This window comes from Paralichthys olivaceus, chromosome 24 (assembly GCF_024713975.1).
Source record: "Paralichthys olivaceus isolate ysfri-2021 chromosome 24, ASM2471397v2, whole genome shotgun sequence".
Taxonomy (NCBI): Eukaryota; Metazoa; Chordata; class Actinopteri; order Pleuronectiformes; family Paralichthyidae; genus Paralichthys; species Paralichthys olivaceus.
Window position 1 is genome coordinate 12,478,807 of NC_091116.1, and position 25,779 is coordinate 12,504,585.

General features: G+C 45.9%; 1 protein-coding gene and 1 long non-coding RNA gene across 3 annotated transcripts in view; one reads left to right on the forward strand and one right to left on the reverse strand.

Moving 5' to 3' along the window:
- Window positions 1–25,509, forward strand: part of ahr2 (aryl hydrocarbon receptor 2) — a 47,399-nt gene extending 21,890 nt beyond the window's left edge. The window contains exons 1-10 of one of the 2 annotated variants that reach the window (XM_069520865.1): window positions 481–2,579; window positions 16,510–16,703; window positions 17,286–17,375; window positions 19,004–19,130; window positions 19,206–19,342; window positions 19,424–19,626; window positions 19,787–19,896; window positions 20,079–20,220; window positions 20,327–22,097; window positions 22,392–25,509. In XM_069520865.1, coding sequence (XP_069376966.1) covers window positions 16,515–16,703; window positions 17,286–17,375; window positions 19,004–19,130; window positions 19,206–19,342; window positions 19,424–19,626; window positions 19,787–19,896; window positions 20,079–20,220; window positions 20,327–22,097; window positions 22,392–22,478 — 2,856 coding nt within the window. In that variant the 5' untranslated portion in view covers window positions 481–2,579; window positions 16,510–16,514 and the 3' untranslated portion in view covers window positions 22,479–25,509. Of the gene's footprint in view, window positions 1–480; window positions 2,580–16,509; window positions 16,704–17,285; window positions 17,376–19,003; window positions 19,131–19,205; window positions 19,343–19,423; window positions 19,627–19,786; window positions 19,897–20,078; window positions 20,221–20,326; window positions 22,098–22,391 lie in introns of those variants that run through there. The other variant, XM_069520864.1, reaches the window with a different exon arrangement.
- On the reverse strand, window positions 7,649–25,619 carry LOC138406965 (uncharacterized). The gene is made up of 2 exons (XR_011240357.1): window positions 25,486–25,619; window positions 7,649–13,905 (listed from the first exon to the last, which is right to left on the reverse strand). It is a non-coding gene; the product is annotated as an uncharacterized lncRNA (long non-coding RNA).
- Window positions 25,620–25,779: the final 160 nt, after the last annotated feature.

Sequence of the window (25,779 nt, forward strand, 5' to 3'; positions counted from 1 at the left end):
CCACTGAAACACGTGCGACTCACCTGGGCTCGTAGATTCTGTTTAAGTTACGACACAGCAGACGAATAAGAAGAGCCTGAGTTCACATGATTAAATCAGCAGAAGAAGTTTTCAAATCTGTTTCTATCCACATTCCCCCCTCTCTCGCAGGAGGTCAGAGGTCAAAGTCTTTGGCCTTGTCAAGTCACTGTTATGATATTTGATATCTTCCTCTCACGACCTTCTTCCACACGTAAATTACTGCAAACTCTCCGACGTCAGTAATTCTGTGAAACGCCAGATCGGACGCAGAAGAATCTCAGTTTCTGTGGCTTTGCGTGTTGAGGAGAAGCTCAAAGTTAAATTGAGTTAAACAGGCACATTAGTGCGGACAGGACCTTAGCATTTAGCTTTTGAACACTTCATCTGTTTTAAATGATCAGATAAACTGTTTTTTTCAGCTCTGACACAGACCACAAACCTGCTACAGGTGGGGGAGGAAAAGTCTGGCTTCAATCAGGAATTAGTCAAAGTGACCTTAACTCACCAACAATAAACCGCTGTGTGAGCAGCTGTGTACATGCACACAAGCCGCAGGGCAATTACACACATGAAGCAGTCGCCCCCTCCAACTGTTTAAAGGTAGCTTATCATGTGTTTCCTGTTGGGCTTGGTGTAGCAGCAGCTGACGGAGCTCTTAGAGCCGTCAGCGTCCATGTGTGCGGCAGTCCGCTCCGCCAAAAATATTTTTAGCCATGTGTTGTGTATTTTTAAGAGCCTGTCGGGATCGGCAAATAAAACCTGTCGTCCCGCTCGGCCACGCTGGAGGGGAAGGTGAGAGATTCCCCGCTCGGACCAACTGATCCGGCGTCTCATATTAGATTTGTGGCTCGTGTGTCGAGACGAAACAGATATTTACAGTTTCGTGTCCGGAATCTTAATGTGGACGATTTGTTCTAATTTAAATTATGTTTCAGGTGAAGTTGTTTTTCATTTTTTACGACAGAAAACATGGACAGACAGTTTATTTCACTTCCAACAGGGATTTATTCTGAAAATTCAACATAAAAATATAAAAACATTAATGTTCTGTTTAATGGGAATGTTCGAATTGAAAACCTGTTGTTTGTCACTGGTCATAGTTATGAAGAGCCTCGATCAACACAAGCGCTCGGAGGAAAGATAAACGTGAAAAGAGAGAGAGAGACAGAGAAGAGAAGAGTGTGTGAGGCTGAAGGAAAACAGAGCCAGAGGGTGAATTCACATGAATGAATGCAGACGCAGTGAAAGCAGCAGAAACAGCTGAGAGACAAACTGCTGGAGTAAGAGGAGGAGGAGGAGGAGGAGGAGGAGGAGGAGTTCACGCTGCTCTCCGGGATCGCAGGATTGGAACAAACACATGAATCTCGGTTCAGACTCTCAGATTGTTTACGTACAAGTCAGAAATCATCATCGATCCTCTCACGGCCGTTCAGGAGGACGATGGCTCTGAAAATTGAAATTCAGACCGACTCTAGAATCCAAAGGGTTCAGGGTTTACTGCTGTTCTGTGTTCTGTAACATTATCGGAACAATTAACGGATAATGAAAAGTGATTTGTCTTGTGTGACGTGAACCGGGCACATTTATCTGGGACGTCAGAGCCACAGACTGCTCAGCCTGCGTTCGATGGACGGGGCGGTGAAGTCCCGCAGACCTCTTTCCATTGTGGCTCGTGGACACGGTGACGTGGGTTTGGCCGAGATCCTTGAGTCACGGAGCGAAAAAACCTCGACGGATCTCCAAAGTCTGTGACTCGCTGATGGAAAACAAACTCTGTTGCAGCGTTCCCATGTCATCCCCGGCCAACATGCAGGCCTCTCTTCTTCTCAACCACCAGTGTTTACTGACAGCACAGGCACAGAGTCACGCTCGGCTTATGATTTCCTGTACCTAATTCTGCTCTGATGCCATCCAGAGGCTCTGCCACTCCGTCTGGGGACGAGCGGCAGAGCCTCCGGTCCCACTTTGCTCTGTTTAGGTTGGGAGGGCTCCGTGTCGAGGCCGAAGCCAGAGTTTACATTGGAAGAGTTTCATTCCAAAACACTATAAATCTATTTAGGAAAAGCAAATGAATTCCCAATGTGTGTTGCTCAATAACAATTAAAGAAAAGCTCTCGTTCTGTCTTGCGAGCGAAGCCGTTTGCAGTGAGCAGCTTCGGGGTGTTTGGGTTTCACTTTGATGTCGGCAGCGGGTCTGACAGAAGAAGTGTCTTCGCTCCTCAGATGGTGGTTGGAGTCGGATCAGAGTTCGCACGGTTCACCTTCACTTTCAGACCTTTTTCTTGGAGTTAGATTTCATAGCAAGATGCAAAGATAGTTGTCGACGTCGTGTGGCGTCAGTGAAGATAACACGTTATAGCATCACTCTGCGAGATGTTTCAGTATTTCCAATATTCAGATTCTGTTGCATGATCAGATTTGTCCAGGGTTGAACTTGTTTTGTTTTTTTTAAAGTTGCTGTCGAGAAGATCAACCCCGGAGCCTTTTCACTTTCCACTAATCACAGCTCTTTGTTTTTCTCTTTCATGTGTGCTGACCCTGCTGCTCCCCTGCCACAGGTAAGACTACTCTGAGTGTTTTCTGAACGTACAACCGCTGCCTTGCTCATCGGCAGGTTTTGACCTTTGCTGCTGTTCTCTGGAAGTAAATCTGAGCCGTTATTTCCCTTTTGTGAAGCACAGGGTGAGGGTATCAGTACTGAGTCTAGTACTGAGTCACTGAGTACTATTACTTTGACTGAGTAACATTCCTGCAGACGTGCTGGAACAAACCCACCGGGCCTGTTTGTCTGCATTCATCTGCAGCTCTGTGTGTGTGTGTGTGTGTCCGACGCTTCACTGTGACCGACAAGCAACACAACATGTTGATGGTTCCAACTCCGTCTGAAACTTGATAAGAGGCGTAAAGACTTTGGATAATCAGCATTTACAGAACAAAGAAGTTTCCTTATCAAGGGAGAGAAGGTTGTATCACCTAAAAATAAAAAAATCCCGAACTGATGATGTGTATATGCGCCAAAGAATTTTCTCTGACATACATGCGCCCTGTCGTCTTCACCTCCGTGGGAGGGCAGTGGTCTCTCTCTCTGTTAGAATGGAAAAAATGAATGAAGCGATTCATCTGGTTGCCACGGTAACATAATGGTTAGCCGCATCAGCACCTCGCGCAGTACTCCGCAGTACTACAGTACTTCAAACTAGTTCAAATGCACCAGGTGAACGTCCGCGCGGTTCAAACATCATTTGGTTGGAGGTGAAGTCTGCGGCTGCTTCCTCTTCTTTTTCTCCTCTCGTTAAATTCTGTCTCGACGTCCTGTAAACAAAGGTCGGAGCGGTTTTCATCCTGCAGAGGAACCGACACACAGTTCTGCTCGATCCAGACCCAGACTTTCATTTGCACACAGAACCTGTCTTTTAGTTTGAGAAAGAGTTTAATCTAAAATCAGCGTCCATCGTTTTGACATAAAAAGCTGTGGAACACTGGGAGGATTCACAGGTCGGATGCGAGGGAGCATGAGGAATAGTTCTTCTCACCGGGAGCTGCTGCACGTCTGCTGCAAACCTGCTCCGTGTGGAAGTGAACATGTTCAGCAAATGATGAAAATCTGTTGTGATTAACGGGATTATTGGATCTTAAACCAGCAGCGTTTTGTTTGTCCTGAAGCTGCAGATACATCACATATGCTTCGCTGATACTTTAAAAAAAAAAACTTCACGTCTTCAGTGTTTCCTTAAACTGAAACATGAGCTCTTAAAGTCCTGCTCACTCAATCCTGCGGAAAATCTGAGATGTAGTTATTTTATCGAAAAGTTTCTCTTGAGGTAAATAAGTGGAACGTCTGGTTCCAGGTTTTCCCGCCTGCTTTTCTCCAGCTGTGACCAGAGGTGGATGGTATCTAATATTTAATAAAAGACCAATATTGACTCAGTGGATCAGGTTTCCCTCGTGTCATTCACAGCTGTGCAGATGTGCGGTCTGGATTTGATTGTGTGGGGAGGCTGCAGGGAGCAAACACCAGACACACAACACTGATCCTCAATCAGTGCGGTGTTTCTCTCGGCTGCTCGGCAGCTGATAGCTCAGACATGCGGCTGAAGCTTTTCCCTTGTCTGCTGAAGCCTCCGCACTCACTCGCTCCCTGCGCTTTTGGGCAAATTGCTTTTAAAGTGTCGTAAATTCACCGAAATCCTTATTTGCACCATCACGCTGGATCAGTTTGAGCTTTTCATTAACGGGTTTACTGTGGGTTTTGTTTTTTAAGTAATAACATTTGTCCAAAAATGCAAACACACCCTGAAAGTTTCTGCCTCAAGCGAAGGAAAAAAAAAAAAAAAAAAGGAAGCGATGAGGTTTTAATGGGTTTTGGTATTTCAGACTTCATTTAGGAGGATTTGAGAAAGAGAAGCTGAACGGCTGTAAAAACAACCTCCTCGTGAGCGCGATCCAGAGCGATCACTAGAAGACGAGGCGGGACAGGTGTAGGTCTGTAGACACGGAGGAAACTCTTTGACATTCAAACCGTTTTCGTGTGTCAGGCGCCTTTAAATAGACAGCGATGGAAATAATGAACCATCACTTGCATTTGTGTGTTTCAGTGTGTTTCACCACAGCGGCAGCCATGTGCTACCACTTCCTCCTTGCGGCACAGGCAACACGTGGCATCACCTGAGGGTTTTGAAGGTTTAGGAACCAAACCAAATTGTACCTGGCTCTGTTCACATGATGATTCATTCGATTTCTTTTTGTTTTATTCTGACGACCGCGAGACAGGAGTATGAGTTTGACTCGACACTCTCAATGGAAACCCTGTCTTCCACCCTTTCACATCAAATTGATCTAATAACTCAACTAGACTTTTGCGTCTTTGCACAGACGTGACTCATTTGAAGTCAGAATTGACCACATGAACATTTCAGTGTCGTGTTTTTTTTTCCGTTTAATTCCACTCGTCAAACCGTGAAGTTTAAATTTATTCTCTTTCAAATGGGATCTGGTGAGAATCAGGTCATCGTTATTGTCGTGGTACGGAAGCTCCGCTCGGTTTCACCACCCACCGCCGACCTGAGGCAGGAAGCTGCTGGGTTTTCCTCTGATTCACTCGTCTGACAAACGTCGGCCTCACAGACGCTGAGAAAACCTCAGTGAATGTGCGTTTCAATGAGGTTTGATCTGACGTTACTTTATTTTAACTGTAAGTGAATCAAGGGGGCATCTGTCAGGTGTCAGGTTTCAGTCAAAGTTTGAGTCAACTGTCTCGTCCTGTGACGAGAAGTCGACCACGACTGCTGAGATGCATTGTGGGAAAAAACATCCAATGACAGAGCTGAAATTAGTTCCCTTATTGCTCTAATCATAGACTGTGAATAGAGATGGACAGCTTGAGAAGATCAGAACATATAATATGATATGTATATATATGTGTATTATTAAAAAATCTCTCACACAGGGCGAGCGAGAGCCATAAGAAATGAATTTAAAAAAGAGGAGAGAGAGAGAAAATAAGGTGAAGAGAGAGAGAAAGAAAAGAGAGAATGTTTGGCAGAATAAACCTGACATGATGAGACACACACACACACACACACACACACACACACACACACACACACACACGCTGCAGAAGACAGATCCAGCAAACTCTGATCAAACTGATAGTGTTTCCACACACACACACACACACACACACACACACACACACACACACACACACACACACACACACACCTCTGCCAGGAATAGAGCACATCTGTCATTTTGTGGGTGTGTGTTTTCTCTTCTATGTGCATTTGTACATGTTTTTGCACATCAACAGTTTGTATGTGGAAACAGTGCATACGTGTGCACGATTATTTGCACAATGTGTTTATACACACATGCACGTCTGCATGAATGACATGGATTTTCTTGTGTGTATTGTGTTAATGTTTAACACACACACACACACACACACACACACACACACACACACACACACAGACACACACAGTTTATATAAGGTTAGTGTTTCACATCCAGACTCAGCCAAAGCTGGAGAATGATGATGCCAAACTATGTCAATGGCCCCCTGGTGGCTGGTTGCAGTAGAGGTCATAAACCCTACCTGCTCCATGTTATTGGATGGGCCATGGGTCAAACTTAAAAGTACACGTCAAATACTTTGTTAGTAAGTGTTTATGTTAAGTTTGGTGTTAATGAGTTATTTGCCATCGTCGGTGAGGAGGCTGCAGCTCGGAGGTTGTTCGTCTGTTTGAAAACAGTAACAGACAGGAAGTGGAACAGCGGGGGAAGGTTGCATGTGACGCCCACGGCCAATGACGAGCCTGTGCCCACAGTCTACATCTGGCCAATCAGATGATCAGCTGTGTTGGTTCTGTTCAATCAGTTCTGGATTTCTGACGCGAGTGAGACCTCTCAGGTTTGAGCAAAACATCTTCGAACAGCCTGCACCCCCCTCCCCCTCCCCCCCCACTGCTTTCTCTCTCCCCCTCTCTCTCCCTCTCTCCTCCTCTCTCTCTCCCCCTCTCTCTTGTCTAAATAAACTCTTGACACGCAACTCCACTGGCTGCCTGCCGAGCTCGTCTGCTGCTGAGAGCGCCTGTCAGTCAGCACTCAAGCAAACGTACAAGCAGCCAGGTACTGACTGACCGACTGACTGGTTTTTGACTCAGTGGGTAGTTCACTGACTGGTTTTTCTGACTGTCCAGGAATCGTAAAAAAAAACAAACAAAGTGAATCATGTTTATTTAGAAGCTGACGCACTTTTCTCGACTTGATGAAGATGAAACGTGTGATTTCTGCATCAGTCAGAACAAAAGCTATGAGAACTTTAAACGTCCTGCTCCGTGCTCACTTCATTCACATCAGGGTCAATATCCCTGCTGCCACCGGCGTTAACAGCAGGCTGAGAAGCTGCTCCACCGACACTTGTAGCTGTCGCCACGTCTCTGGATCAAGACAAACGGCTGCGGGGAGAGAACTAATGAATGGAGGTTAAGTGCGAGGCTGAAATGTGCCCTCCTGCAAATTCCCGGGCTTGAGCTCAGATTTGTGGCTGCGATCAGACGTCTGCGTGAGGGTCCGTGTGAAACCTTAACGAACCCGTCTGCCCTCGCTTGACACTGATTGGTTTGCAGACGAGCGTGAGCGCCTGGCGTCAGCGCGTTGTCATATTAGATTCGGACCAAACCAGAACCAAACAAGGTGGATGTTTGAAAACCTCCCTGATAAGATCAAATCTGATAATTGTGATGATTCTGTAGTTTCAATTCGGACATTTTTAAACCAGGTTTGGTGCAGATGGCTACTTGTTTATACGAAGATAACCTGTTACCCCACTTCCAGCTTGATTACTGTGTGTGTGTGTGTGTGTGTGTGTGTGTGTGTGTGTGTGTGTGTCGGGGGGGGAGTAGTGGTTTCCTGTCCTCAATGGGTCCATGGCACGACAGCGATAAGAGCACCGGAGCTACATTATGCTTCAAACTCCATTACAGATTACTGGCTGTTACTCAACACCCCTCACCCGTCTTCCTCCCTCTACCTCTCTCTTGTTTCCACCCCCCTCTTCCTCCCATCTCCTCCCCCTCTTAACGAAATCTTTACCTCTTTTCTTTTTCCATCTCCATCCTCCTCCCCCTCCTCCTCCTCCTCCTCCTCCTCCCCCCTCATCAGTATCTACTGTATAATGACATTTAGCAGTCCCAAATTGGAGAACATGTAATCATGCAAACCTCCCAAAAGCCAGTGAAGGCATCAAGAGGCTTTGGCAGCCATCGCCATTATGTGTGTGTGTGTGTGTGTGTGTGTGTGTGTGTGTGTGTGTGTGTGTGTGTGTGTGTGTGTGTGTGTGTGTGTGTGTGTGTGTGAGTTCTTTCACACAATAATCACGCTGAATGTCCCCCCCCTCTCTCTCTCTCTCTCTCCTTGTCTTTTCCTCCGCCGGCCTCCTTCCTCTCCTTTCTCAGCTCAGGATGCCAGGGGTTGAAAGTTTGCACGCAACGATGCTGTGTGTGTGTGTCTGTGTGTGCATGTGTGTGTGTGTGTGTCTGTGTGTGTGTGTGTGTGTGCGCGCAACAGCTACAGCAAATTAGCCGTATTTCCATCTGTTGTGTAAAGAAACCACCTTCCTGAGCTTCAGACTTTATTCTTTCTTTCTTTGGTTTTCTTTTTGTTTCGTCGCTGCCTGTGAGCACAATAGAAACACCTCCGGGGAATTTCTTTAAAATTTGGAACAGAAGCTCATTTGGCCTTAAGAGTCAACTGGTCAAAGGTCAAGGGTCAAGGTCACGGTGTCCTCATATTGTGAGTTAATTAACCACCTGCAGAAACTGAAACTGCAGCAGTTGGCGGGGGAATACAACCACAGTTGTTTAATAGTCAGGTTATTCGTCAGTACTACGAAATGAAACACACAAGTTATTCCACCTCAGGTTGTCCTCGAATGTAATGAGTGATCGGTATGATCCCTCTGTTAGTGTGTGTGTGTGTGTGTGTGTGTGGTGGGTGGTGTGCAGTATCACCGCAGAGCGACCTGCCCTTCAGACCGAGGAATGTAAACTTTGAGACGTCTCCTCCAGACTCGGCCTTATCGCTGCATGCGAGGGGTCAGAGGTCAGCAGGTTGGAGTGTGTGCGTGGGGTGTATATACATTGTGAGGCCCAGTTTGAGTTTTAACTGTTCGAGCGTCATACATTGTAAAATATGTGCATGAATTCAAATACACTGTACTGAAGTCAGCCAGCAGGGGTCCTCATGTCGTCCATCTTCATATACAGTCTGTAGTATTTACACTGGTCCTCAGTTTGATTTCACTGGGGCTGTGGAATGCATTATGTCACCGAGTGTCCTCACAGGGTCACACGGACAACTCTGTGTTTGGAGGATTATTCCAGAGAACAGCCGAGAGCAGGAATCATCAGTCAGAGAAGTTACCACACAGCCCGAAGACAGAAAATCCATCAGTATGAATCTAAACCCTGAGGTCTAAACCCTGAGGCCTGACTCTGCTCGCCGGCGTGGACTGGAGGCGTCGTGTTTTCTGTCTGTCTGTCCGCGTCGCTCTTTTGAACTCGATGACTCCGAAATGCCTCGAAGGAATTTCTTCAAAAGTTCAAGGTCCCTCTGACCTCACTGAACAGGTTGTTTTGGCTATTACTCAATAATCCCTGCTCTAATTTCAGTCGAATGACAAATGGGAGAAAAATAGGTGACGACACATATATTTGTTCAAAAGGTCAAAGGAAAACTTTTCTGATTTCACACACAACTCGTTCAGCAGCAGATTGTGGTAATAATCTTTTTTTTTTACTCTCTCATGGATGTCGTCTTGATGTTGGCTCATCGTTTGGGCGCGGCCATCGGCGAAATAGTTGTGGTTTGTAAGGAAGTTGCAGTAACAACAACGCGAAGGAAGAAAACAAAGTGAGATGAGAAAGATTACAGTCGCAGCAGCAGCAAGGCTTCGGATGACTGATCACTTACAGGTGTCCATGAGTAAGTTTGTGAACTGGAGAATGTTCATGAAAGTTTATGTTACTTTCATTAATCCGAATCTTGTTTTAGCTTCAAATATGTGGAATCACAGGGAAATAATTGAGCCCTGTCGTTCTCACATAGGATCAATTAATAAATAATCAGTGCAAAGTCTATTCGATCTAAAATATCCTCACTAAAGGATTCACAGTTTCATTTTTCCTTTCATATGTCAAATAACAGGGCAGTTGTAAATATATAGCGCCCACTACAGGAGATAGTGTGTCTTTTATTTCCAGTGTGTATTACATGTGGTCGGCGCCGTGTGTGAGCCAAACTGAGCGAAATGTCCCTGATCAAAGCGACGGCATGAAAAACAGGAAACGACTCAGATCAGACAACAGATGATACACGTTAAAAAACACAGAGATGATTTAAAGCCGGCGAGAAAAATGGAGGGAGAGCGCTCGAATCCCAAACCCGTTCTCCATTTTTCAAACCCAACAAGGACTTTTCTGTGCTGCTGAGACGTCCTGCTCACCGCTCATGTCCAAACCTGCAGCGAGAGGATCACAGGGAGAGCGAGCATTGCTGAGAAAGAGAGAGAGAGAGAGAGAGAGAGAGAGCGTGATGCTGATCTCCTGTCACACACACACACACACACACACACACACACACACACACACACACACACTCCCCCGCCTCCCTCCTCCTCCTCCACCCTGCAGTCCAAAGCGATGAAGAACAATGACTCCATTCAGCTCTTGGGTTTCAAAGTGGAGAGAAACCACAAAGTGCTTCAGAGAGCGGGTGTTGGGAGATGGAGGGATTGAAGGGGGAGGAAAGAGAGAGAGAGAGAGAGAGAAGGAGGGCGGTTGTGTTTGCAAATATGATAAATATGATGGAGAGAGGGAGAGGAGACGGGGAGGCGGGGGGCCGGTGGAGGGGCTCGCACCAGCCTAAATTAATTTACAACGCTGTGGGTTTGATTACGGGGTCAACAAGTGCGCCGCTTTTATTCTTTGTCCCTCCTCCGGAATAACATCGATCTCCTCATCCGTCTTGTTTTAGTTTCCTCCCAAAGTGAAAGGTGACATCGTACATTCTAGAGAAAAAGCATGAAGTTATCATATCAATCGTCGTCATCAGGTCCGGTTCAGGTCGATCTCTCTCTGCGCTCGAGTCTGAAACACGTTTATGTCTCAGTCTCTCTTAAAAAGCACTTTGAGCTTCTTTACAACCTCTAAACTAACTGTGAGGACATCTGAGCTCCATTAGCGTGGAACCAGCGTCGGAATCACCGGGCTTTGTTGGTACCTTCTTTTGATCAGACAACGACACTGGGGAGTCGGACTCAGCGCTTCGGGGTTTCTTCTTCGTTGAGAAGGAGGAGGAGGAGGAGGAGGTGGAGGGGGCTGTGGTGGTGCTTTTTGGGGATTCTCCTGTTTTTACGAGGGTTCTGGTGGTTGGTAGGAGTCAGCTGCTCCCTGTTAAAACCTCCACATTCAGGGTAGAGGTTTTTTTTTTTTTTTTAACCATGTAAGAAAGCAGCCTGGAAATCCCTCAGGGCACCTACGTCGGTGCTCTCAGGTTTTCACTCTTTGTTTATGTAGTTTTTTGTCTGGGTGCTCTTTTCAGAGTAATTAGTATTTTCTTCTTTAGAAGTCAGCTTGTCTTTTTTTGTTTCCTCTTTCTCCCTTTGTGCCGCACTTTCTCTATTTATACCTCCCACGCCTCTTTAATTTCGTCTGCCTTATCTCAATCAAGCTCCTTTCTCGCCCTCTCCCCTCGGTACTAAAATATCTCATTGTTGCTGCGCTGTGATGCTGAACCACTAAACCAGATCCCCTCCGGCTATGAGTGTGTACGAGTGTGCGTCAGACGCCCTAACTCTGGGCATGCCCGTACAGACCCCCCCCCCCCCTGATCACACACCAAAACCACAGAAAGGCAACAGTGAAACCGAAGACAAAGACGTGCACTCTTGAAAATTCTTGTGTCTAGTTTTGGTAACATACATCTTAACTCAATATTTGTTCACAACCCACACGCACACCACAGCTTGTTTCTTTATGCATATGGACAACTGTTTCGTATTTGCACTTGTAATCAGCACCCAGAGCGGCAAGCTGCGTCCAAGCGTCTCATTAAGCACAAGTTGGATCCTGCACAGTTTCTGTTCGGACCATCGTCACATTTTACGAGCGTAAATGTCACTTTTCCTTCCTGGTGGAGTGTTTTTAAAAAAAAATATAGTCCCCAGGTGTCGTCTGCTGACGCCATGGTGTTCTGTGTAAGTCACTCCTACATCTCCAATGACGCTGCACATCATCCCACCAGGTGATTTCACAGATTCAGTCAGAAGTTAAAGGATCTTCCAAAGGTTGATGTATAAGAATGAGCTTGACTCTCAAGCTCAGACCAACGGGCCCTTAAATTCAGTGGAGCTGCACCAAACTACACACACTCATAAATATCAATAAATATCAACGACTGACAGTAATGAAGTTGGTGGTTTTTTAATAATTTAATATTAAATATATATATCATCAAATGTATTATGAGGCTGTCAGGGGACATCTGGTTAGTGTGTGAGTGTGCTTTTGGATTTATTATATATTATTACTATCGACTATCAGGTTGTAGTGTTGCTGTCGGCCGGCAGAAGGAAAAGAGCATTGAGTATTTAAATTTGAAATGTGAGACTGCATGAAATCCATTGGCTCTGTTGTGCTTTGCCGTAAATCACGTTAAAGTCTGAGCAGAGCGCGGCGTGGGAGCAGTAAAACATTTGGCAGCGCACGGGGGGGGGGGGTGAAGGAGCATGGGATTAACAATGAGTCTGTTTTAACATGAAGCTGTTACTCAAGCTCGCGTGTTGACACAACTCACAACACATGATGGGAAATCACCACAGGTTCAGAATCACAAAGAGGATTTTTACGCTTTTATCGACACGTAAACAATCACGAACAGATTTTTTCAAACATGTCTGTGTGCGATGACACAGACGAGTGCAGCGTCTCAGCAGAGATCTAGGATGTAGACATGCGTGTGTTTTCTAAAATAATTCATCTAAAATCATTAGTTTCATGTGGAAAAATTCAGAGCAGGTGCAAGAATGTTTAACATTTATACGACTGAAATCTCAAGCGTCAGGTTTCCATCCAAACAACCAAAGAAATTCATGTGAGGTCTCGTTCCTTATTTATTGATTTTCATGATATTCACCAGCGCTGCTTCACTGTTTTGACATTTGAGCTGTAAGAGTTGATCCCTCTGCAGCTTTTTGGGATAAATTCTTGCACCTTAAGTTTCAGGTGAGTCTCCGGAGTCTGGGAGAAACTCAGTTTTCTATATTTTGCCATTTCATCTCCTCTTCTTTCCCTTTTGTTTAACTCACTGCCTCTGCTGCTGCTGCTGCTGCTGCTGCATCAGTAATAGGATTTTTGGAGCCTGAGCTCTCGGGGTGGCCGTCCGCCAACATGTGTGAAACCAGTGAAACAAAGCTTTGGGAATGTGAGCGGTATTCAGCTCCATTAATCAAGCTAAATCAAACAGACAGCGGTGTAAATCAGCACGAGAGGGCATCTTAGTATAATAAAAAATAAAATCCTCAACGTTTTTTTCTTTCCGTCTCTTTAACTGGTGGATTTATGCGTCAAGAAAAAAAAACCCTGTCTTTCTTTTCTTTCTCCAGCAGACTTTGTTCCAACGGTTCCATAACTCAGAGTACGTGTTCCCTTCATATTTTCATGATGAATCCGGCAGCTCGCGGTGTGTAATTCTTCTGCAAACGTTTCATCCAACAGCCGCAGCATTTGCATTTCCTGGCACAGCTCGACAGCGCGTCCTTTCGCATCAACCTTTGTGTAAATGCTAGTTTTTGAAAACGTATTTCCACCTGGTCTCACTCACGCAGGAAGGAGCGTTTAAAGAGCTCGTGCAGTTTAAACCACAGCGCTACGTTTCCTCCATCTCTGCTTTATTGAGTTGAACCGACCCATCTGCTTTAGTTGTTCCTGTGTTGTACCAGACTCTCTCGGTTCTTTTACAGCCCCGACAAACTGTCTCCTGTCACTGTGTCCACGGACGATGTGCTTTGATCGTTTCGTTCATGTGGCTCCACCAGGATGTCGCGATTAGAACAGTTTGTCATTTTGGGAAATATAATTCACTCGTCCTGCAGCCGACCCCTGACTGGACCCGCTGAAGATTGTTGTTTGCACAATTCGAAATAAAAACCATATTAGTGAGAGCATTCATTCTTGTTGTGCAGGAAGCTGAGGTTGTCCATTCCCTCATCACATCGTGCGCTTGTGATGACGTCTTTACGTGAAGTGTGAGGATCTGGTCGAGCGTTCGGGTCGTCTGCCTGCAGGAGGTCGTTGTTTGCACGATCCGTTTTTTTAAATCGATCTGAAAGACAAGACAATAACAGAGAAAACGATTATCAGTTGCAGCTTGTGTCAACATTCTAGAGATTTGTTTGACTTTCAATATTCAGTATCCTTCTCTCTGTCGTGTTGTGTATAAAACAGCTGCAGTTGTGGCTCGGTCGAGTCCACATGTTGCTGAAGAGAAGAAAGTCTCAAAGCGTATATGAAGGCCTCAGGCTGTGCAGCGTCAGAGCTGAGGCTTCACACTCATTACTGAGAGCGAGTTCATGCGAGGTTGAGAGAGAACGCTTGATTTGTGTGGAGGCTCCTGAAAGACCAGGACTGTTTGGTTTAAAGAAGGTCTTGTGTCTTCATGCTGAATCCTAGAAATGTAGAAACAATATTCTTCTCATCTGTTGAACGTGAAGTTTCACTGCAGCAGCGAGCAGGAAAAAAAAAAAAACCAGGGAACATTTGAGCCTGGACACAAACCTCAGAGATCATGAAAGATTAGAAACGTCAGATTCCCTCTTTTCTCTCTGAATCACGGTTTCAAAATAAAAGGATCTCGCTCTCAAACATCAAACCTCTTACTGGAAATTGACGTCTCACATCTGTCCCTGCTGATTAAAGAGGCTCCAAAACTGAAATAAATAATAAATGAAACCATTTTCCACTCGCTCACGTCAGCCGTCGTTTTGAAACGGCAGCGGACGAGAAGAAATTTTGAAAACCACATCGACTGAAGAAATGTCTTTACCAGTCTGTTGCAAAACCATAAATCTCCTGCGTTTTATATTTGACCAGTCACTGTGCTTTTAATCTGCCGCTGCTCCACATGCACTGGATATTTTTCAAAGCACAAACTCTGCTTTAAGTCTTTTTGTCAATTTAAGAAAGTGTGACACATCCAGGAAGACGAAAAGACCGGAGCGCAGGTTAAACTCTTGAGTGATGATCACTCAAAATATAATTAGAGAACAGTTCTAATCGAATGTCCAACTGGTTTCCTGTTTTTTTCTCTGCACGATACGTAAATAAAATCCTGTTCCTATAAATAAAACATCCTCATCTTATTTCAGAATAGGAATACTCCAAGTCAAACTTCTATTTGTGACACAAGCCTCACTTAAAGTTGTTCTAAATTCAAACATAATGAGTGTAATGGGTTTATAACTTGCTGCCTGCAGGAACGGTTCCAAACTATTCTTTCTATAACTTTATAATGGAGTTATAAGTTTTAATCTGACGGGGGTTTTTTTTTTTTAAATTACTCGACACTAAAAAACCAGATCGATGGAGTCTCGTCCGTCGACCACTTCACACGAAGCCTCGTCTTCCAGAATCCGCAGCTCCCCGCTGAGTTCAGTCCACAGAGAGAAATAAAAAAACAAAACACCAAGGCCAACGGGTAATTTTGTGGCTCTGCCTGTTATCCTTGTTTAGCCTGGGCTGAGCCAGCCTCCCTCCAGAGAGTGTGTGTGTCTGAGTGTGTGTGTGTGTGTGTGTGTGTGTGTGTGTGTGTGAGACGTCTTACTTTGCACATGTTATCTCAGCGTATTAATCTGAGTAACTCCCATGGTGCACTTTGTTATTCATCCACGCTGGCGACACCCAGTGGCCGGGGGCAGTATGTCCGCAGGTTTGCCCGTCCGTCCTCACGTTCAGTTCTTGTGAACGCAAAATCTGGAGAAAGCTTCGAGGGAAATTATTCAAATTTGGTAGAAGCGTTCACTTTGACTCGAGGATGTGACGATTTCATTTTGGTGGTTAAAGGTCAAAGGTGAAAGTCGCTGTGACCTTGCAAAGCACATTTTTTGCGTTGTCAAAAAGAGCTCAGGAACCTGGAGAGAATAGTTTCAAATGTGCTTAAACTCCAGGTCAGGTTTTCACACGTAATCGTCTCAAGTAATTTCAGTCTGTGTGGTATTGAAATGTTTAAAATGATTAAATATAACTTTTACTAAGCGTAAATCACATATGAGTCCGACCCTTTGAGAATAGATTTCATTAAAAAAATGACTAATCCTGGAAAGAAACAGCACAGCAAGAATAAAATGAACAGATAAATCACACATTAAGCTCCATAAACGTGTCCGTCCTCCTCCTCACCACTCCATCGTCACCTGAATTGTTCAGATCCACCTGCTTCCTCTCAGAGGATATTTTGAGCTGCTGGGGTCAGTTATTTTTCTCTCTCGGTGACGAGAAGCGCTCGATAAGAGGAAAAGGAGGAAGAGGAGGAAGAGTTCAGCGACAGTGTCGTAAGGCGACAGGAAACATCAGGCAGCTCCACCCTGATAGAGAAAAGGACGGACAGAAGAGACGTTCCTCTTTTGTGCTGTTCTCACTTCACGCTCTTAATTTCAACAGATGTTGTTTGAAGGAGAAAGCGTGGAGTCGATCAGCTGTTTGCAGAGTCGGTGTCGCAGTTTCCGCTCGTTTCAGAGATTTGAGAAGAAAAGTAAAAGTTGTGTCTCAAACTGGTTTCAGTTCCTGTTTTTCCTGTAAATTGGAAATAACCCGTGTGAAATCAAATAATGATTTGGGCGAAATATTGTGATGATGATGATGATGATGATGATGGTGGATTCCTCTTTACCGAATTTACGTGTGACATCTTTTCCTTCCTCTTCACCTCCAGCCACCATGAAGAAGAGCCAGGGCGGCTCCAGCTGGACGAGCGACGCGAGCCTGATGTTCGGGGGAAACGTCCAGAATGTGCTGACTCCGTCCTCCACGACCACCACCACCTCCTCTTCCTCCTCCACGCCCTTCTGCTCCCAGATGACCTCCGTGGACGGAGTCAGCTTCTCCGAGGGCGAACTGCTGCTCCAGGTAACACAGGAAAATACGATTCCCTGACACTAGTCTGTGTGATGTCACATGGCCCCACGTGATAACAAACTGACCGTGGGACGTGTTAAAGTCGGAAGCGAGCTTCTGTCGGCTCCCGAACGTGAGCTGAAACGCAGCTGTAGTCGAGGTTAGAGGGTAGAAGAGCCGAGCCACCAATCACAGGAGAAAACCTCTCAACGCCACACGAAACTGCAAGATTGAGCTTTGCCAAAGAGCCATGAAAAGCAGCCGGACGAATGTTGGCAGCACATTCTCTGGTGAGATGAAACCGAAATAAATGTGTTTGGATCGGAGGAGCTCCAGCGTGTTTGCTGTGGTCCGGGCCCGGGCGACCACACTGACTGAGCAGAGACACACGGAGCTGATATGGGATCTTTAAAAACGCCGTGTGCAGCTAAATCCCAGAAGAAAAGATGAATGAAAAGAAGAATAGAGTTAAAAGATAAATGTCAAATCACGGTTTCCAACACTTCAGGGTGTATTAATGTAAAGTTAAATATGTTCTGTGTCACAGGATAAACTGAGGGACTTATGATAAATCTTCTTGTCTCCGGCCTGCAGGCGCTGAGCGGCTTCGTGTTGGTGGTGACGGCTGAAGGTTACGTCTTCTACATGTCCCCCACCATCCAGGACTTCCTCGGCTTCCACCAGGTAAAAGCCCGTCCGCACCAATGAGATGAAAAATCAGAGTCTCAGCTCTGTCTCACTGTAAACGTAAAACCCCTTTCCCCCGAGGGACTGTTTCTCCCAGCTCAGATTCTGGAGTACTGGAGTCTCATGGCTGCTCTGAGGTCACGTGAGGAAAACATGCCGTCCAACATGTTTTTTTTTTTTAACCACCCGACCGCATGAGGACGACCCTTGTCACAGAAATAACTCGTTCCCCCCGCACAACGTTGTGTCTTCACCTCATCGACCTCCTGAACTCTAGCTGTTCCTCATAAAACTTCCTTTTAAAAAGATCACAGCGCTGCACAGATTGCAGATTTCCTACTGTCTGTGAAGCAGCGAGTTTCGTTTCATGTTCGTGCTCAGTAACAGTCGACTCGCACAGATTTGAATCTGTCAGTGAACATTTTGTTCTTTTTAAGTCAGTCGGAGGCCGTGACTGTTTCCAGACACGCACGCTCCTCCTCCTGGGGACCGAGCTGATAATTCACCTGAACTTAGAAGACAAAAACAACGAGTTAGAAACATCAGGAACCAGAAAAGAAGACAATGTTAACATTCTCTATACTATCGACAAAAGAAAATAAGAATTAAAATCCCACATCGCAACACGTGATAACATAAAGAACTACCGGCCGCAGCTTTTCCACGGCTCGATCTGAAGTCAGGATGCTAATCAGGGAAGGAAACGATTCACCAGCTGCTTCGACTGTTTACCACCATTATAAACTTTATTTATAGAGCGGCTCTAAGCGCAGTTACGGAGCGGAGAAAAGAAGATAAAGAGCAGACGAGATCGAGATCGGACCGCAGATAGAAAGAGAGGAAACTGATGGAAATGATTCGTCTATGCCAAAATGCATTTCATAGTTTATTTTGAGTTTCAAGGAGATGAAACGTGGAATTAACTCTGAGGTATTCGTGGCACTTAATTCTGTTTCTGCAGTGATTTAAAAGAAGTGCACAAACCTCTCGTGCTCACAAATCCAGACTTGAGGCTTGTTTTGAACTTGGACAAGTCATTTTTCAGCTCCGCCAACAAGGGGCGGGTTTTGTCTCTGGTTTGTTTGTCATCGGTTGAGTAAGAGAACAAGCGGAGAGGTGTGGTTCGCTCAGCACCTCGCTCCCGGAGCACAACAGCCTCTCTGTGTTTTCCAGCCTTAAATCAGTGGCATTCATCCGCCAGGGCATTGTTCGCGCTGCGGCGTGTTTACACTCGCATCATCGGTCCTGAACGCAGCTCGCCAATGCAAACACCGGTCGGGATGGAGCTCGCCACCCAAAGTGAGGGCGGCCTGGAGGAGGGCCGCTCTGAAACACACACACAGGCTGTGATTCCTTTATTTAGCGTTTGTTATGATCACGTGTGGACGCCGTGGTGACAGACAGAGACGTCATCTAGCCTCCAGGAGGAGTCACAGGATATTCTCTGACATCCACTTGATATTGATACTTGATGAAAAGTTTTAATTTCAGACATAAACGCTGATACTGACACGTCGGACATGTCGAACAACCGTCCGGTGAATGATTGTGTTCACTCTGTTTGCGTGAAATGATTGAATGAACAAACTCTGAAAAGCTGACGACTTGTTTCTGTCTGTTTTCAGTCGGACGTCGTCCATCAGAGCGTTTTCGAGTTGATCCACACAGACGACCGAGCTCTGTTCAGACGTCAGCTTCACTTCGCCCTCAAACCCAACGCCAACCAATCCGACAGCGCTGCGGACAGTCCCAGTGAGTGACGACAAGACACACGCAGACACCGGCTTCGCCAGCAGGTCCATAACGATGTCACTATCATATTTACAGGTGAGAACTCTGCAGAGATCAGCAGCGGCGTGCTGACCTACGACCCTCAGGCCATCCCGCCAGAAAACTCGTCCTTCCTCGAGAGAAACTTCTGCTGTCGATTCCGCTGCCTCCTGGACAACTCCTCCGGCTTCCTGGTAACCGTCGATGATTACGTAGATGATCGTCTTCGTCCTCGCCTGTGTTTGTGTGTAAACTTGTCTCTCGTCCGTCTCCAGGCGCTGAACTTCCGCGGCCGCCTGAAGCTCCTCCACGGTCAGAACCGAGTGTCAGAGAACGGGACCCTGGTGCCCCCTCAGCTCGCTCTGTTCGCCATCGCCACGCCGCTGCAGCCGCCGTCCATCCTGGAGATCCGCACCAAGACGCTCATCTTCCAGACGAAGCACAAGCTGGACTTCACGCCCCTGGGCATTGACCCCAGGTACACACACACACACACACACACACACACACACACACACCGAAATTCTGCCAAACACATCTGGAAACAAACTACGAGGATTTGAATTAATGAACATTCACGTCACTGAGAATCTGAGAAACTCACGAGTCTCTCGTGTTGTCGTGTTTCCCGTCCACAGGGGGAAAGTGGTTTTAGGTTACAATGAGACAGAGCTGTGCACGAGGGGCTCGGGCTACCACTTCATCCACGCTGCGGACATGATGTACTGCGCCGATAACCACATAAAAAGTAAGTCCCCACAAACAACCACACGTCTGTATGTGATTTCTTCAAACTGGACTTAAACCGACTTGATTTCAAAGGGCGGAGATTCTGGTTCCAGATTCTTTTCCAGTCCTGCTCTTTGAATTATAGTTGAATGGACGAGTGGACAGACAGTGAAGATATCTGTTTTTCTGTGTCCTGTCCAGTGATGAAGACTGGAGACAGCGGTTTCACCGTGTTCAGACTGCTGAAGAAGACTGGGATATGGGTGTGGGTCCAGGCCACCGCCAGGCTGGTGTTTAAAGGAGGGAAACCGGACTTTATCGTGGCCCGGCAGAGAGCGCTGACGTAAGTCAACCACCAAGCGGCCGCAGGATAGTTCCCGTCACACAGACTGGACTCGTTCTTTTATTGTTGAGTTAGTCATAAACAGTCGTTTTTCATTTTTCTGCAGAAATGAAGAAGGAGAAGAACAGCTACGCGTCAGACGCCTGCAGCTGCCGTTCAACTTCGCCACCGGGGAGGCGTTGCTGTACGACTCCACCCCGACCGTGGAAACCCCCGACATGGGCTCCACCCCGAAGCAGAGGAAAATGGACGACTTGTCCGTCAGCGCCGACTCCATGCTGGGCTGCTTGCTGAGGCAGGACCAGTCCATCTACTGTGAACACAACACCAACTCCATCAACTCCCTCAACGACATCGCCTTCAAGGACACGCACGCCACCGTCAGCGTGCCGGGAGACGCCTGGCAGCACCCTTCACCCAAACCTGGATTATCTGGGAATCTGATTAAGTCTGAGGCCATGGTCCAGGACATGATGGAGACCCTGCAGCAGATCCTCGGGGACAGCGACGTGATGGACTCGCTGGACGTGGAGCCCAACGAGCTCAGGAGCTGGGAGAGCATGCTGCTGAGGATGAGCACCAACACGTCTGATATGAGGGAGGAGCTGAACGACATTCTCAACAACGACATCCTGTCGTATGTGGAGGAGCAGCTGCAGAAGGAGGGTGGGTTCAAGCTGCCGGATCAGCTGGACGACATCTCGGCCTCCCTCTCCGCTCTGGACCAGCAGAGCCTGGACCCAAACCTCGCTGTGGAGCAGAACTTCGGATGGCCCCTGGAGCCTCAGAGCCAGCTGATCTCAAACGGAGGCCTGATGATGAACGGACAAATGGCGCCGGCCCTGGAGACGATGAAGCTCAGCCACATGGATCCTCCTCAGTTGGGTTCTCCTGCTTTAAACGGTCCCACCCTTCAGCAGATCGCCTCCCAGCAGATGCTTCCCACTCCTGTCGGTCTTGGCAACGTCGCTGCTCCGGTGACCTTCAACCCCTCGCTGGCGGACTCTTGTGCTCAGACGCAGAACGAACTGAGGAGCTTACAAGTCGCCGCCCAGGAGAACAACCTCGGAGCGTTCAGGCCGACCAATCAGCTTCACCCGAGCCAAGTGCAGAACCACGTTCAGATGAGGATGCCCAGCGCACCGATCGGCCTCCAGGACCAAAGCGGAGGCAGAAAGTTAAATCCTGTGTTCAACTTTCAGGGAAACCAGTGGAACTCTGTCCCAAACTCCAACCAAGTCAACAACTTTGCTCAAACTTACCCCCAGAATATTTCAAACGAATCAGGTTTCACTGCGGTTCCTCCCTCGTCCAGCTGCTTACAGGGCCACTTCGCACTTCAGACACACAACAGTGACAATCAGAGACAGTCTTGGCCACTGGAGCAGCAGCAGCAGCAGCAGCAGCTGATCTCCGGTGGACGCCAACAAACGTGCGCCCGCCTCAACCAAATGTCAGGACTTCAGAGGAATCCTCTGCCTGGAGTCGTTGCGCCCCAAACCACCGTCAACGGCAGGCCGGTGTTCAGGACTCCAGAGACTCCCACTGTACCGTTTCCTGTTCCGCAGGATCTGGAGCCTCTGGCCCCTTCGAGCAGTTGTATGTTCGGAAATGCCCCCGCGTCTGTGCCGGTGAACGGAGTGCCCCTCGGTCAGGTGAACTCCTGCAGGCAAATGAACGCAACCGGAAACAACCAGATCCTCTCCAAGCCCGCCTGTTTCTACCAGGGTCTGCCCGGACCGGGGTCTGTGCAGGGGATACCGGCGTTACCGAACCCCGATGAGGCGGCGCTGTCCTGCCAAATGACCGCCGGCTTCGACCTGAACGGCCTGATGGTGCAGCAACAGCAGTATCTGAACTTCAGTGAACAGACGCAGGTAAAACAACTTCACTCACAGCTTTTTTTAGTTTTTAAGTAGGAGGTTTATTAACTGTACTTATTGTAGTATTTTCAATTTGGATATAGACGACCTTATACTGGGCTTGGAGAAAAACTTCAAGGCTGAGTTTTTTCCCACCACGTTCATTTCAAACTGTGAAATATTCCTCCCTGTAAATCAGAATTTCTCAGAAACACTGTTTAGAGTATCGGAGTAATTAGTTCCGATGTTCTCCACTAAGATATCTTTCACTTCTCAGATCTTCTCACCTGTCATTGCTCTTTTTCACAGATCAACAGCCGTCCAGTCATCGGGAACAAAGTTTTCCCCTTCCCCTCGCTGCCCGACGACACCGTCTACTACTCAGAGAACAAATAGGGACGAGCCGCTCTCCACCCCCGGACTGAGAGACGTCAGTTTTAAGGAACGCAAAAAGACTCCTGTCTCTAAACATGAAACGGAATAGACTGAAGAACAGAAACGTGCCCCCGAAAAGGATGAGGAGAGAAAACAGGACACGTCCCCCTCTCTTTGTGTTTTTCCAATTAGGAAAGAATGATGAAAGCTTTAAAAATTCAAGTTTGGCTGAGGACGGCCGGTTTGTGGTCGAGGTGGAGACGTCTTGAGAGGAAGAAAGAACAAAGTTTGTTTTCATCGAAGAAGAATGAAATCTTTTCCTAAGGCCGATTGGATCGTACCGAAAAAACACTTCAATTTGTTTTGTGAAAAGCCAATCATCATACAGCACTTCTGTATCGTCCCACTTGTCCTCGGTGATGTCCAACGAGAGAAGAGCGAGTCAGCGGCTGCTTCCTTCGGTAAATTCACTGTGGTGGAAAAAAAAAAAAGCAGCTACGCGGACGACCTCCTGTTCATCCGTCTCTGACGCAGCTCCTCCCTGAAAATCTCTGTTTTCTACTTTCTCAGAAGGATGAAACGTGTTGACGTCTTCTCGTTTTGCTGTTTTTGAAATTGCGTCTCGATTAAGTTCATTATAACTTTACTGTCCCACTGAGGGAGATTTGCTTTGCAGACAGGGTATGTATAATATATATATATATATATATATATATTATATATCTACATATACATATATATATATATATATATATATAAAAGAAAAAGAAACGCACAACAGAATCACAGCATCATCCTACTAACAGACGGTTTTTTAAAAGATGATTGAGTGAAACCAGCTGCTTGTTAGTTCATCTCTCATAGATTTTAAAAAGCAGTCAGAGCTTTTTCACTGAGCCAGTTTTTCTTCTTCTTCTTCTTCTTCAATATGTCTGTGTTGTTGTTTCCTTGTTATAGAGGAAAAACAAATGTAGACAGTGCCTTAACCCCACAGACTGTCTGAAACTTTAAAGGGACAGTCTGATAATTATCTGCAATTTAAAAAAAAAAAAAAAACATTTCCATCAGGAATATGAGCAGAAAAGAAAAAGGTTTCGTGGACATCTGTGTTTGAAACCAAAGTTAAACTCGCCCTCGCCTTAAATTCACCGCGCCAGTTTTTGCACTATTCCCTTAAAGTGTTGCCAAAGTATAGTGAAGAGAAAATGATTCCCAAATCCTTTGTCTCTCTTTTATCAGACAAACGTTTAGTGATGAATTCACATGATAAAAACATGACGCTCTTTAGAGACTGGAGTATAAAGTCATTTTAATGGCTTATATTTTGAATAAAGCCCAAATTAAATGAATAATAAATATCTATTTTACTTTTATTTAAAGTCAAACTTCACTTCCTCGCTGCCCAAACCCTGATTTTTTCAAAAACCAGAACGTCAAGATATTAATTGCGGACAGCGGACTTTTATTCTCAACTTTCCGTTTTCGTCATCTTCCCTCTCTGTCTTTATGTATCGACGCTCTTGCTCGGAGCGTCGCTGATCGTCTGGCGGCGAAAACGCAGAAGTAAAACAGTGAAAGGCAGCTATTGTATATTTTAAACGAGGAAAAAAAATGGAAACTTCGCAAGTAAAAAAAAAAAAAAAGAAATAAAAAAAAAAAAAAACCACACACACAACAGGGGTGGAAACTTCAAGTGCCTTTTTAAATGAGCTCTTTTTGATCGTCTGTCGATCTTTACTCAGCACTTTGATCGAAAAGAGACGCCGCGTCACACCCGGTCGCTTCATCCAGTACTGAGCCGTGAAATCACTTTTCTCTTTTCGCACTTCTGAACCTTTGTTCAAAACACTTAGTTGTGAAGAGTCACTAGCAGCAGATTCTAGCGGCGTGCTCACAACCAACTTGAATACTTAACTTAAATACCAAAATAAAGTCAGCGAAGCCACGTGTGACGCTTTCTTACTCGAGGATACCAAAGGGACAAATCAGACTCAGATCTACTGTTTCATAGATTTTTATAACTTGTGGAAACACAGAGGCCGACGTCTGCACTCGAAACGACAAGAGATGGACCAGAATGATTGTATTTGTTATTTCACGTCGAAGATCCAGCATCAAAAGTCCCTGATTTCTCTGAGGGTCGTGCAGCTGCATTCTGGGTAATGTAGTAAATCACGGACTGCAGTATAAAACAGTGGAGGCAGATTGAGTTACGGTGTTTTATAGTTGCTTTGGCTCAGCTACGTGCACTTGCGTCATCTGCTCTTCTTAAAGACGCTTCGGTAAATCTTCTGAAAAGACCACAGAGGTTGTGTTGTTGTGTTCGAGACACAGATTTCAGTTTGGTATTTGAAAGTGAGAATGATGAAAACTGAGCCAAAGCAGTTGTGAGACAGTGGAAATTTAAATAAAACCAACACAAATCCCCAAATTGGCTCGATGTGGATTCTTTAATGAACTTCAACAGAAATAACTGAGCGTCTTTGCCATCGATTCGTGAATCATCACAAGTGGATGTTTCCTCATCAGAGGCTGAATATTTAAGTACAACATGAAAGCGCTTCGTTCGGAGGTGTGTGATTTTTTTCCCGCAGCGCACCTCAACGTCCCCTCTCTTCTCGTCTCTCTCTGTTTCGCTCACAGAATATCCTGCATATAGAAATTTAAATATATATTGTTGCTTGCTTCTAGATTTAAAAAAAGACAAAGCCATTGTACTTTTTTTTTTTTCAAATTCAAGGCTCCAAAATGCAGTATCTTTGTGTACCTGTATATAAATATCTATATTTGTCTTCTTAATTTTTTCAAAATCCAATACGTCATATAATGTGTATTTTAACATCATATTGGCTTAACTTGACTCACAACTATCATGTTTTTGTACATTGTCTGCACAGCATATTCATATGTAATCTCTTGTTATGATGGTTTTCATTTTGTAACTCTTCAACTTGTTATATCTTGTGGATTTGCCTTCAATATTTTGCTTCTAACAGTGTATGAATGTTTGAGTCATGTTCATGCTCACCGTATTAAAGGTGATGTGATCACACGCTGCAGTTTCAACCACTTTTGTGTCACACGGGTTCAGAGGCGTTGTGTTCTGTGGTTTTGTCGTCTTGCCGATGCAGTATCGCAGGAACGCCTCGAGGAAAATTCACTGGCTGACTCTGAACTGAGCAGATATAGGTGGTTAGAGGTCAAAGGTCGGAGTATGTCTTGAACGCCTGGAGGGAAATTCAGTAAGTCTCACATTCACTTGCTCTCAAAGATGAACCGATGGGAATCTGGTGGTTGAAAGTCAGAGGTCAGGGTCACATAC